Source organism: Vanessa atalanta, chromosome 25 (assembly GCF_905147765.1).
Source record: "Vanessa atalanta chromosome 25, ilVanAtal1.2, whole genome shotgun sequence".
Lineage (NCBI taxonomy): Eukaryota > Metazoa > Arthropoda > Insecta > Lepidoptera > Nymphalidae > Vanessa > Vanessa atalanta.
The window spans coordinates 8,728,940-8,743,432 of record NC_061895.1 but is presented as its reverse complement, the minus strand read 5'-3'; the positions used below and the strand labels follow the sequence as shown (position 1 = coordinate 8,743,432).

General features: G+C 35.4%; 1 protein-coding gene across 3 annotated transcripts in view; it reads left to right on the top strand.

Annotated features, from left to right (window-relative positions):
- Positions 1-14,493, top strand: part of LOC125073648 (epidermal growth factor receptor kinase substrate 8-like) — a 34,365-nt gene that overhangs the window by 13,760 nt on the left and 6,112 nt on the right. Inside the window, exons 2-9 of one of the 3 annotated variants that reach the window (XM_047684551.1) lie at positions 6,110-6,428; positions 7,292-7,362; positions 7,671-7,888; positions 9,070-9,154; positions 11,414-11,712; positions 13,149-13,241; positions 13,464-13,613; positions 14,049-14,137. In XM_047684551.1, coding sequence (XP_047540507.1) covers positions 6,206-6,428; positions 7,292-7,362; positions 7,671-7,888; positions 9,070-9,154; positions 11,414-11,712; positions 13,149-13,241; positions 13,464-13,613; positions 14,049-14,137 — 1,228 coding nt within the window. In that variant the 5' untranslated portion in view covers positions 6,110-6,205. Of the gene's footprint in view, positions 1-6,109; positions 6,429-7,291; positions 7,363-7,670; positions 7,889-9,069; positions 9,170-11,149; positions 11,713-13,148; positions 13,242-13,463; positions 13,614-14,048; positions 14,138-14,493 lie in introns of all 3 variants that reach the window. The other 2 variants (XM_047684549.1, XM_047684550.1) reach the window with 2 other exon arrangements.

Here is a 14,493-nt window from a genome sequence, read left to right as displayed (position 1 = left end):
TATAGTGAATACACTTCTATATCAACTACGCCACAATAATTATTAATTACAGTTTTAATTCAGTGAGAAATTAAACGAATTAAGTTGGATTAAACAAGACTAACCACAGTATGTCAATTTTTTTTAAATTTATTAATAAACAAAAACAAGCTTAGGTATATATTTTTTTAAAGGGTATCTCTATGCCTTAATTAATGTATCTCTATAAATTAATTAAAATATGTTTTGTGGCCAATATACTTAGCGCATTCTGAATATTGTGACGTCTGATCTAATCCTCACAAAACATTTCGCGCTCTACGATGAAGAGAAATATCGTGAGGATGATGATCCTGTCACCTGTGTTAGTTGAAATTCACGAAAAGTATCAACTTGCTTTGGAGCAGCGTGGTGGAATAAACTCCAAATTGATTCGCCCCGCGATCTTAGATCTTAATAGTCACATATTGTAGCTACTTAGAAATTCCGTCACGACTCTCGGCTCATCGTAACAACCATTTTTTAAGAGGAATAGAGATATTCCCTGCCCAGCAGTAGATGCACTTGTTACGGTTAACTGATAACATTTTAAAAAAAAAGTATTATAACTATGATTTGCGAATATGTTTATTATTTATTTATAACATACAGATATTTCCATAAAATATATCCTCTCACAAGTCTTAGTTAAATGTCCAGCGAAGAGACCTTGAAAAGCTATTCTATAAAGATATAATTATGTTGGAGTTAATATAATATGTAATATATTTATAGTGTAAATGTAACAAAACGTGAAAATCAAGTATAATTATAAAGAATGTTAAGGAATATTAGATTCCGAAATAGTTTTAATAAACACGAACTATTGGAAAACCCACGGCATAAATTAAAAATAAAACACCGTGTAATCTTTATATAAGTTAAATAAACTGCTAGTTTGTGTTTGAGAGCATTCACTTTAAATAAATATACGGTCGATTTTAATTATTTTTGCGTTCCCAGTCCCCGAGGAGCGGAGCTGCAAACATGAGAGACAATCCATATTGCAAGCTTTGAGAAAAGTATTTATAATCTATTATTAACGCGGATGAGATATGGAGGACGTCTAATTTATATTATATCTAAATAACTGAAATCTTGCATTGCTTGAATTCTTGTCGAGGATACAGGAAATATCAGTTTTTTGTGAAATACAACAGGAGAATTTCAATGTTAAAGTGTCGGGAACTCAGTGCCGGTTATAATGTATGAGGTTTTTCGTTTAAGCAGGGCCTCATAACCCGGTTACTTGGGATTAGTCAGTTTATTAAAGGTTTTACTTGCTCCAACTTCACGCTTGTCAATGTATGCAAGTTCTTATCGTTTATGAAACGGGTAAAATTCTAAATTTAACCTGGATGTAACAGCCAATATATATTTGGAAATATTCACAAAATAAATAATTTTATTCGTAAATACAAAATATCATAAAAATACGATGTCGTAAAAGTAAATAAATAACATGACGCCAAAGCAGGAGATGCGTAATGCAGATTTGTCTAAACGACCCGCTGATTTTCTTTTGGCGGTTCTTCTCAGGTCAGGGTGTTCCTTTTTCCGAAACGGTGTTGGTGTTTAATTTGACCATCAATAAGTAAGTGTAATGCTTCTATGTTGAATAAAGGAATTTGAATTTAAATTCAAATTCCTTTAACAGTATCTCCTGAGAGGTCACGGTGATTGACATTACCTTTTATAGTAACACGTTTACCAAAACATAGTTTTGTATTGTTTCTAATTTATGAGAGAAAGATGGACCAGCAAAATGGTATGATGATCAACAGTCAACCATATATATTATCACTGCTAGAAATCTTAATTATTCCTTTCACCGTCAATAGACCGCAACCATTGAAACTATGGTGCCTGTTTAAAAAAAAATACCTTGAAGATTTAAATATATCCAAAAAATAGGTCCTATTTAAATCATGGAGCATTTCCCTTTGAACGCAAATCCAATTCTATAAGCGAATTATGTCACCAATGGGGGGCAATACGACGGGGTCTTGTGTATTTAAAAGTGTTTTTGCATTATTACATTTCAAACAGCACAAATATGTCATTTGGAATTAGAGACAAATATTCGAGCCGTTTGTTTAGTTATTATTGACCACAAATAGTCTTTACATAGAAACATCAAACCTTGTGAATTCTAATAAACAAATATATTTAAGATATATTAATTGTTTAATTTTAGACACGAGGACAAAAAGTAAACTAATAATGCCTAGTTTCCGACTTCGCAAAGTTAATTCCATCTTTCCTAGGGAAAGGTATTCATTCCATAGTAAGCAGACATGAGCTTTTAATTTAACCGTGGAGGTTAAATTAAAAGCTCATGTCAAAACATTGATAACTAAGGTTTATTACTCAATACAAAGTTATATTAAAGAAAAAATCTTGTTGATTTCTAGCCAGGATATGAATATAAAAAATAATTGTATTTCACTGACATACTCTGTAATAAAATGGCGGAAAAGAGTAAATCAAAATATTCTTTTTTTAAGTAGGCTCATAAAAGCACATTTGAATCGTCATGCACTTCAAAAGCACTTTTGACTTTTAATTTGAATTAACTCTGTAGAGTTGAATCAAATTAAAAGCTAACACCGATTTGGAGTAAAGAGAGAAGAGAAGATAGAGAAGTCGATTCTAGCGAGAAGAACCGGCAAGAAATTCAGTGGTCACTCTTTTTCACCATTTTAATTAGATAGTATGTCAGTAACTTATAATATATGTCAAAACTTAAACCTTTCAACTATCAACCAATATGTTTTTTAACTTGTATCGATCGCAACGATAAACATTGCGACACGGCTACTTAAACTTGGTGTAAATATAATTAACTATATTGGAAGGTGATTCGCAAATCCGCAATTCATTAGCAAACCCACACACGTTACGTACATAAACCCACACAGACACAACACACTAAGGACGTAACGAAGAGTAAATCTATTAACGCCCGCGCAGCGCCTGCTCCTGCGCCTGATAGATTTAGTATTTATATTTGTGTCGGCAATTTTAACTGACTGTTGAATTTCAATATAGACATCAAATGTTGATTCATACAATATAAATTTGAATTTAATATCAATGAGTGTCATATACACGGTGTTGATGCTGACTGTACATTAAGGTTTATTCACACAAGCGTTGTTTGTGATTAAATGCTAAAATAAATAAAATTTGTTAAAACTATAAAATACTATTATTTTTTCAATAAGAAAAAGATACATGTTTTCGATCCTCGTATATTAATACATAGATAGTCGTATATATACGTATTTTGCTTAAATATAATCACACAGTATAAAGTATATTTAAAGACACAAACTTGGGATATAAAGCTACCATTCCGAGGTTCTGTAGACAATTTAGGAATAAAAATGATCTTGATATTCATCTTGACAGCTTGTCAAAATCCATATAACAAAAAAAATCAATAAGCTTATATGTACTTAAAATGTTTGTAATTTAGTTTCAAATTTTAATTTGATATTTTACTGTGAATATTTTTGCTTATGAGTAGGACTGTGGTCTCCTGTAATAAAAGGCACTCAACTTATAAATCCTTCATTGGTATATATTGTCCTTCTTTTGTTGGAAGCTCATATATTAAATAATAAAATAGATAATAGCTATAAAAGCTACCGTAGGTTTGAACCTAGTATTAATTTTGCTTTTACCAAATCATTAAAAATAAAGACGTAAATTTTATTATAGATTTTTGAATATAGCTGTTTTTAAATTCAATTTAAAATATATTATTAGTTCTGTCCAAAAGTCTTAAATAGACGCGTTCGTTCTACAGCGCCGAAGGTCGGCAGTACAACTTACTTATCATAATTCATAACATTGATATGCATAACTCCTTTGGAATGCGTGCCTTGGAACCTGTTAGCAGATAGCAGTCCACAGCCTCCGAGCCGAGGTGTTTTAAATTGTCTTGTGACGTCATACCCGAATTAGTCACGACGTTCTTAATATGTTCTTAACCTAAAAAAATATATAAATGCCTAATTCAAGTAACCCGTAGTTACGATTGAATTTAAATCACTATCACGTGATCAAAACGTAAATTAGAACGTGCTCATCGATCATGTACCCATATGTATTATACTTACAACTATCTCTTGTTTGGAAACCAATAAATACTAACTCCAAGCTCTTATATCGTCAATATAATCTTGTACATAATTATTAATCATTTCTTACTTTTTGATCCTTTAACACTACAGTTTCTAATGTTTTAATTGACAACAAAACTAATAATCCACTACAAACTGTTTACGATAAAAAAGCTCGTAAATGTCCCAAAAAACGGAATGCTGTGGAATACGTTAAGATAATTTGGTGCCCTTCTTAGGTGACGGATCCGTGCGTATTCCACCAGACTTCACCTATCACGGGACTACCTCGGCCGGCTACTAACGTTCTTCGTGCTTACTGGAACAATATTCAAATATTCGGTTTAATATTCAAACGCAAGGTCGTTTCTATCGTCCAGTAAATAATGTCGTAAGATAGCAGTGAAAGCGCTAAAACTTTCTCAATAAACACATACCTTATGAATTTGTGTTTAAAATAACTATGGAGTAGCAAGAATGTTTGTACACAGAGACAAGAAATGATTAGAAACGCGACTTGTGTTCTGTATTGTGCGTGAGAGAGAGGTTGGAGGTTTCTCTTTCACGGCGCGCATCGCAATGAAGGGCGCACCTGCAGCGCGGGCGCACTTCTCTGTAACACATTATCTACTGCTATCTCACAACAGCGCGCCACAGAAGTTAACACGTTTTCATAAAGTTAAAGTTGTGTTAGCATAATTGGCTTGGTTTGTTTTATTGTTATTGTTTTCGCTTAATAGAATCGCTTAGAACTGTGTTATTGGTAAGTTGTTAGCACTTACGTATAGGCTTATGGTACAGAACCATTGATGTTGTATGTATCAACCCGAAGAATGACGAGTCGTATCGTTTAAGAGGCTATATAATGCAAGCTGGGCATTTACAAGTATTTTATTTTCATTTTGATCGTCACCAATGCCAGCATCATGTTAAATCTGTCAAGTTGACATGTGCTTTCGTTGGTATAAATTTATTTAGATTTAATATAAATAGCGTACTTGTAATTTTAAAATAAACTCTTAATATTACCTCTCGCTCTGATTGCTAGACTCTCACAATAATAATCCAATCTGACATATTTTCGACGTTTATTATAACAAATTAAAGAATAAGTCACGCAAAACCAATTCACGCTTGTAATATCAAAGCCATTTTTATGAATTCAATCGTTACTGTCAAAACAATTTGTAACTGTATCCGATGTCCGTTCCGGCCGACAACTCGGCTTAGATATTATGTTGTCGTAATTTCAAACCACAAGCCGGTAAGCAAAGCAAATAAATTCGGTGTAATTTTACTAGTTTTAATTAATCTACCTAGTAATCTGCCCAGAAATGGGCGTGAACAAAGTTTATGGAAAATTGATAAAAAGACCAATAAGTATGAAAACGTCCTCAAATAAGGTGGACCGATGATCTTAGGAAAGTGGCACTTTTGTACGAGTTTAGTAGACCGACTTCTTTCGTGGAAATATTAACTCACCAATAAATATGGAATTAAAATATGAAAAAATAAATCGTCCTGATCTGAGTGCACTTCGTCAGCTGTTACTGCATCAGAATACATTTTGATTCCAATAACTGGTACATAATACAAGTAGCTTGTGAAAAATTAATGAGTCCATGCGAGCGGCATCACTACTGTTCTGTCTGTCTCGTCGAGTCACGTTCTGTAAACAAAACCCGAAGACAAAGATCTTTCACGACATTGTGTGGCGACACGAACTGGGCGGCGTGTTGACAGTTGATTCGTTACATTTGTGTCGTATTTATTGTTAATGAAATTATTTCGCAACTAGCAGAATTCAATGTTTTAACAAACGTGTCATGGCAAATAAGTTTATTTTATTTGAATGCTATAAAGCATTCATTCGTAACATTATAATATTATTGAAGATGGAGTAGTTACTTACTGAGTTTTGTTTATTATATTATTTTATATACGATTTTCTTTGATTGCAGATTCCACAAACAATATATCAGTATTTAACGTTTATACCAAAAATAAAATCTATCGTGATGCGTGAGTGGAACCAGTCGGCGTGAAACAAGCCGCTGATGATGGCGATGAGGAACTCAGGCGGCGGAGGGGGAGGTGCCCGGGGGCGGACGTCGGACGCGACGGCGGCACGCGCCCTGGACGAGTTCGATACCCTGGCAGGGTTGAGGAGAAGTGCCTATGTGCTAGAGCATCTCGCGACCTTCACAGTCACACGCGAGACGGGCATCGTTTATCCCGCAGATGGAATGAGACGACTGTTGCAGTTGGAAAAGAGCAACGGTAATACGAAAACAAATGTATTACACAAAAACTCCTTTAAATTTATGACAAAATTTTGTAAAAACTCAAGGTATGATGACGTACTGTAGAGCTAGGGCTATGCGGGTCTTGTAACTCGGGAGCACGCTCTGTTCCTTCATTCTCATAGTCCGATGGCATAGTAGACAGGCAGGATCAATTTTACGTGTTTTTGGAGTCTACTCTCAAAACACGGGATGCTGCCGAGACGGGAAACCTAATAACTTTTTGAACTATTGATCTCCAGCCGTATAAGCTGGCCAAAGACCAACCGAGTTAGGTATAAGGAGATGAAAAAATGTCTGATTGCTTGCAACAATAATGGGTAATAAATAATTGACCTTCCAAGCGAATTATGTAAGATTTAGATAAAATGCCTACATAAACTATAAGTACATACAACTTTTTAAAATTTAAACTAGAAAGAATATTATAAACGCTATTTTAAACAGTGAAAAATTCGAACGATGCTTTTATGACTGAAAATAACTAACTAACTAACTGAAATATATTCTAAAAATCACTTATCAGAGCATCTTCAGGCAATCTGAGTAGATGTAGTTTTATTTTTGGTACTCTTATTAACAGGTTTTTCATTTGTTGTCACAAAGGAGTAACCACAAAGTTACTTGTCGGTTTCTCTTAGAATCGTTCCGAACTGATAGTAGAATTAAATTCAACTTAATACGGCATGGCGATGCAAAGTCTTATGAAGAAATGAATGAAAAATATATTTTCCCGAGATTAGCGCCGTCACCTGTACAACTCTCCAACTTTATCGTTAAATATAGAACCTATTCGAATAAAGAATATTTTGATGTCATTTTGTCGTTCTTTAATTTCAGGAATATGGAGCCAAAAAATGCAGCTTTGTTTAGAAGATCAATGGGTCTTAGTAATGGATTACGAAACCGGGGTGAGCGATTACTTTGAGTTTACTCCTTCACATATAGTATCTCGAAATGTATGCTCGTTCTTGTTCAACTGAATGTAGTAAAACTTTGCATAGTTGTAGGTAGAACTTGAAGATTTCTAGTATAATACCGTATCGGAGAATTGCCATGAGCTAAATACAAAACATATTCTTTCGATCAAAACACTTTAAATTGTTCAATTGTGTTAAAACAAATATCTAGGAATCACAAGGCGGGTAAAATTCTACTCTGCCACAACCATAACAACAAACTAAAAGCAGTATATGATACCACTTGTGTCCTGTTTCAGTCCATAATGGAACGCTTCCCAGCCTCATGGGTACATTCTCCAACTGCGTTTACGTCCCCCGAGCCTGCGGAATTGTACAACAACGTGCTGGCGTTCGTGGTAGGAGCTCCGGAAGGCGGCGGTGGCAACTCACCTGCGAACGCTCGACGTGAACTCCACATATTTCAATGCCATGACGTCGGAGCTCAGACTCTGGTCGAGGAATTAAATGCTCTTAAGTAAGTTTATATATTTGTACCATAAATATATTTCGCTGTAAATAATATGTTTTATTGCAAAAGCCATTCAATTATGAAAGGCATTGTTAATTAGACAAGCACAGAATGTATAGTGCACATATAAATATATATATATATATATATATATATATATATATATATATATATATATGTTTCTATGAGAAGAATGATCGACATGCAGCTTATCATTCTAAATTAAATTATAACAAATTTAAAATGTTATTTCACTGGAAAAATATTTTTTCTCAAGTTTCAAGGAAGTCTTTAAAATAAATTACGGCAATTTACGTTAAAGGAGGTTCCTTGAAATGTATAAATGGTTCACAAGTTTATCAAATTGTTAAATGCGATGAAAATGATTTTCAATATATTTGAAGTCTAACAACTAATTAAACAAAATTAACTTGAGTAACAATCTAAAAATATCTGAAATAATCTTTGTCCCCTTCCGTAATCAGTAACGAATATGATAAAAACTAAAGAATAATTACTTAATGAAACCTTGCAAATTAATTTAATATAAATGATTTGGCTGAGATTTTCGACCAACATTTGGTGCGGGCGACGATACGAACAGGTATAACACATTTAATTATTTTTTTTGTGGTTGTTGTTGTTTTTGCAAATATGCTAAAAAATATATTTAGTGTTACACTGCGGAAATCCCAAACACAAAACATTTATGTTTGTATTTTGTTTAGTACATAGTACATATAATATTATAATTGTTTTCAAAAATTCAAATTATAAATTGCTACTGCACAATTCGTCAAAGCGTGAAATGATGACAACGACGTCAGCAGCATGTCACCGTAAAATCGCAAAAATATATTCGTACTTTACAATAACTCATACAGATGTTATCTTCCGAATATTACTATTCATCGTGTAACAACGCGTGGAATGCTTTAAATACGCTTAATCTTATCATTTATCTCGCGGTCCTACTGAGATGAGGAGCTCATTGTCAGACGTCAAATGCAGTCAAATCGCTAACGGCATCGCGTAAACTTCACATGTTCAACAAGGGTTTCGTCTTTCCATTACCCGTCTCTGCCTACACCTGGTGCGCATACTTGTCAAAGTGAAATACAGGTGTTCGAAAAAATTGTATATTAGTACTCGCTACAGAACATTTGTTAATAATACTGTGCTTGCAGGGGAGTCGGCAGCGGAGGATCTGAGGGAGGTCGTGATTTTGTTATCGAACGGGAAAGAGAAAGGGAACGAGAAAATGAAATGGAAAGACCAAGAAGACAGGTAACTAACTAACTTCCCGATACATTACATTAAATATTACTAGCTTGTTGATAAGGCTCTGTGCAAGCCGTATGTGAGAGTACCTGCTAATCACAACGTGCGCTACCGCCAAACAGCAATAGCTTCTACAGCTGTAGCTTCTACAGCTACAGTTTATGAGAATACTATAGTTACTGGCACGAGAGACGTAACTAAGTTTCAATGTAGCATTGTGTTTGCATTGGATGATCAAAAACGTTTACTATTCAAACTCTGAGTAATGTTGACGCACTTTTTATATTGAATAAAATAAAAACTATCTTAGAAACGCAACATAACGCCTGACCTCGTTATACTAAATGTATAAGAACATTGCCGACGTGAGGCGCTCATTGTTCTAGAAACTCGCGGGTTGTTTTATCGTTTATCAATCGTCTTATCATCTCTCGATAAGGGCGTACAATCGATTGCTTTTATTGCACATTCGAATTGATTAAATTCCTACATAGCACAAACGACTTTATTTTCATTTTTGTTATTGCGAAGAACAATATGCTTACTATAAACTATTATTGGATTATTATCACGTGTACTTATATGTTATGGACTATATCTGTGCCGCTATCGAGCACACTAAACATTTACAATTAATTTAATCTCAAGACTAATAATATATTAATATATATTGTATGATATATATTGTATTAATATATTTTAATATTTTGCCGCAATTACACTAAAAGTTAAAGTTTTAAATTAAAGTGGTTTTCTGTTCTCTTTGGCAACAATGACTTTACATTTTCTACAGCTGGAGATGACTCCATCATAAATAGATCGATCCGGCGGTATTTTAACAATTAAATATTGTTAAATAAAACAAAATCGTTTATTGTCTGTCGGATAATCTTTCGTCGTAAATTTTCACCTTTCAATACGTTGATGCCTTTGAAGCGACTTATTTGCTTGGAAGGTTGTAGTGCATGATAAATTTCATTATATGAATCTTTAATAAAATTTAAGAGAGTTTTTAATGATTTTTCATTGATGTCAATTAAGTAAGTATTTTGCTTGCTCCGCCCACTCATTTTCTATTCTACCATTGAAAAGTAATACTTAGTATTGTTGGGAGTTATTGGAAGGGTGAGACAGTGTAACTACACAACGAGCACAAGGGACACAACATCTTAGTTCCCAAGGCTGGCGGCGCATTGGAGATGTTATGAATGACAAAATATATAAAAATCTGATTTCATACTTCTGATCACCTATATTATCAAACTAATAAAAGATAGTGGAGGTACTTTTGGACCGAAATTATTCAACAGCTGACTCAATAGTCATGTGGAGATAAATTGTAGCTCCTAGAATGAAAAGACCGCAATATATAATATATTTTATATAAAAAAAGTTACGGTACAGATTTTAATAAAAAATACACGTATAATATTAGTATTACGTACAAAATTGAACATAAATAATGAAGCGCTTTCAACAATATTTATTAGTATCTCGTAATTTATACTATATGTAACTGGTAACTAGTAGTATATTAAGTTGTCCAAAACATAACAATTGTCATATATTATATTATATTGGTTAGGGTATTTCCCACGCTGGTATTAGTCAAGTAATAGAACAGAATATGTCAACATTTTTAAGCAGAGATAATCCACGGTAGGATTACGTACATTAGCCCCTTATCAGTGATAAGGGAGATACGGGTCGCGGCAATATTTGGTCAGTTTCATCACCACCTCGCCCATCAGTACCTCGCCCGGCCGCTATGGCGCCGCTCTATCACACCTTAACGCGGCAGCAGTGGGAGGCGGTCCTCACTGTGAGTTTCGCGCGACTACCACTTAAATGTATTACGCACAGAGATATTACGCGCGATTAAAAATAGTTTTTAATCTAATCGTTTCCTGTTCATGACTCAAACTCATTTTAATAATTTAAAATGAACGATGAAATTAGATTCTCATTTAGATTGTATGCTTTTAGCAAATGTCGGCTCAACTGGGGCGCGGTGAACGTGAGCGCGGCGGATCGGGGGGGGAGAGAGACGACGCCTCCTCGACTGGATCGGAACGACTCTATGAACAGGACATCGCCATCCTGAATCGGTGTTTCGATGACATCGAAAAATTCATAGCGCGCTTGCAGCACGCGGCAGCCGCGTCCCGGGAGCTCGAACGGAGACGAAGATCGCGCGGGGGGGGCAAGCGTGCGGCGGGCACCGGCGAGGGCATGCTGGCACTGCGTACTAGACCACCTCCAGAACGGGACTTCGTGGATGTGCTTCAGAAATTCAAGCTTTCCTTTAACCTACTGGCGCGACTCCGTGCTCACATCCATGACCCAAACGCCCCAGAGCTAGTCCACTTCCTGTTCACGCCATTAGCGCTGATCGTGGACGCGGCACAAGACGTCGCCGACGGGCGGCTCCCTGCACGGGTCGTTCAGCCGCTCCTGACCCGTGACGCGCTCAACCTGCTCGCTAATTGCGTCACCAGCAAAGAAACGGAGCTGTGGCACTCTCTCGGCGACGCGTGGCTCATACCCAGGTAACAAATCATTATTAGACGTCTCACACAAAACGGACATTAAATAATTGATTTTATTGATACTTTTTCTTGAATATTTTTTAAGCTGCACAGCTGAATTGCAATAAGTTCAATTGCGCATAGAGTTAGAAGTTCAATCATAAACGACTATTTTTTTTCTTATCGCACTAGTAGTTCCTGATGTAATTGCGGTCAATCATACAAACTCACTATGTCAGTAAAATTTTATCAGATGCTGAAAGGCAAAGTAAAGCTGCTGACTGACGGACTGAACGATATAGACAAAGGCTTAAATATTTTTAACGATGTATTATTGGCCTTATTTGCATAATCTTTTAATATACATAGATATCGAATCTGATTTGATAAATAAACTGCAGATATACATCAGGATCTATATTATATACATTAATAAATGTCATATCATTAAATACCGGATTATATAGATTGTCGGATTACAAAGTTTGGATCCCCTCCATAGATCTCCGTCCATGGAGAAAGACGATCCTATCAGGAGGCTCTAAAATATTTAAAACTCCACAAATCTTTCATTTTTCTACAAAATCTACATTTCGAATAGCATCTGCTAATTGCAATAGATGGATCGGTGTATCGGATAGTTGCTTAAATACAGCTTTAAGTAATATTGCAACTCATTACGAGCATTGAGGAGTATTTTATTTATTTATATCAGAGTGAAATGAAGAGCAAACCAAAATAAAATCTTTTATTTATTTTCATTTAAATAAATATCTGGTCTAGATTAAACTCATCGACAATTATTGTGACGTTTTTCCTATCAACATATACACGCATCAAAATAGCGTATCAGCGTCAGTCGACTTTCAACTTGTGTTTCACGAAGTAAGTTTTTACAAAATAGTACTGCTGATAAATTTTCCACTAATGACATTCCTTCGTTATCTGTCGATCATGTTGAATCATTTAAAAATATTATCAGCTACACCGGTTTCTAAGTAAATTATCGAGGAATGCGCGATATACGAGTATATCCCAAAGGCGTCGTCTCGGGTATTCCTCGATAAATAACACATGACAAAGGGAATAGGTAGTATTATTAAATCAGTAGTCACAATACTGCCATTTCTTTAGTTGTAAGTTTCGACTGCCTCGTAAACCTAGCAGTAAGCTTATTAGGCTGTAAATCCCGAGTTCTGGGGATTGACCTCAGCCATAAAATAAAATTGGGGTTTTTGGACGACATAAATTTCAGTCCGACCCGAGTCTGGCAACTGCCACTGCTTACACTCCAGGGTCTTGAAAATCCAGTAAAGGAAAGGACCTCAGTGTCGGCGGCGTCATATGGCGAAAGAGTCCAAAGTTAACAATGACTTTTAACATTAAGGCCACATTTTGTACCAAATTGTATCGTGTAATCAATATTAAATCTAATTTTTAATAAATACTTATTCTAGAGAACAATGGAAGACGACGATACCTCCGTACCAACCGGTATTCATGGACGGGTGGTCTCCGGACTATCAAGTCGATGACCAACCTTTGCGTCGGTAAGTAGGCAATAAACTTTTTAATTGATCAGGTAACATAGTACGCCATGTTGATTGTTTGTATACGTTAGCAGAGTGTCCCCTGCCCACAATGAGTTACATTATTGACAATTTCCATCACCAGTTACCATTTGTCTTATTTTTATTCTTTGTTATCCATATTTGTATATCATTCCATGTGTTGTTGCTTCTTGTTTGTGTTGAGTGTTTTGTGTGGTGAAGGGCGTCTCCTCGCCGAAATGAGGCCGGTCGGGGAACGGATGGGGCTATGGTAGAAGAGGAAGGAGCTGGGAGGGCTGATCGCTCCGAAGGCTACGGATATGATCGAGATGAGCCTGACTTGTATGGCGAACAATATGCGTCATTTCCCAGGTTTGCATTTCGTTATTCATCTGTATTGTCTATTTCGTCTAAAGGTTGCTTTTAGGTAACTGATTTCGAATTTCTGAGTTAAAATCCTGAATCAGACCACAAAGTGTTAGATCTTTATATCGCGGTATTAGTCTCAATGGGATATCAGAATTTGGAAATTGGTATTCCCCTGCTTTCCATGTAATACCCATAATACCTATATTCACATCGTTTATCAAATACTTATCAGCTGTCGTTGACCATTATCTATACCATACAAAATACAAAATTAATGCTAAAACAACTTTTACGAGGCAATAATCTCTCGCGGTTTGGATCATGTTTCATTCCAAAAATCTGTTTGGTACAGAATCATTCATCTATGTATATTTACACTTTGAAAAGTATGTAGTAAGTGCATTGACTGAATACTAATTGAAAGTGTAAATGTTTCAGAAACACGCGAGCGATGGCTCGCGAGGACTCCGTCTCAGCAGCGTCGTCTCCTGAGCGTGAGCCCGCCTACAGAAGCGATCGTGACGAAGGTGCGTATTTAAATAGCATACTGTGTCATTTAATGTCGGAACATAGTAATGGCTTCTTCGGTAGAATCTGATATTGTAAAATCTCGATTGGCATTTATGAGCCTTTTTAAATAAAGTTTAATTGTATGGATTATACTTTATTTTTGCTTCACCAATATTGTTTTTAAATATAAACTTGCTACAAGTCTTGGTATACGCGTCAATTATCCTATTACCGTGTGTTCCGATTTTAAAGATGAACCGTCGATTGACACAATGACATAACTAGATGTTATCCCGTAACATCCCGTCATTAGCGACGCATTGAGGAAGTTGTATACGATGGGACAGTATCTGAACTATCTGAATATAATTAT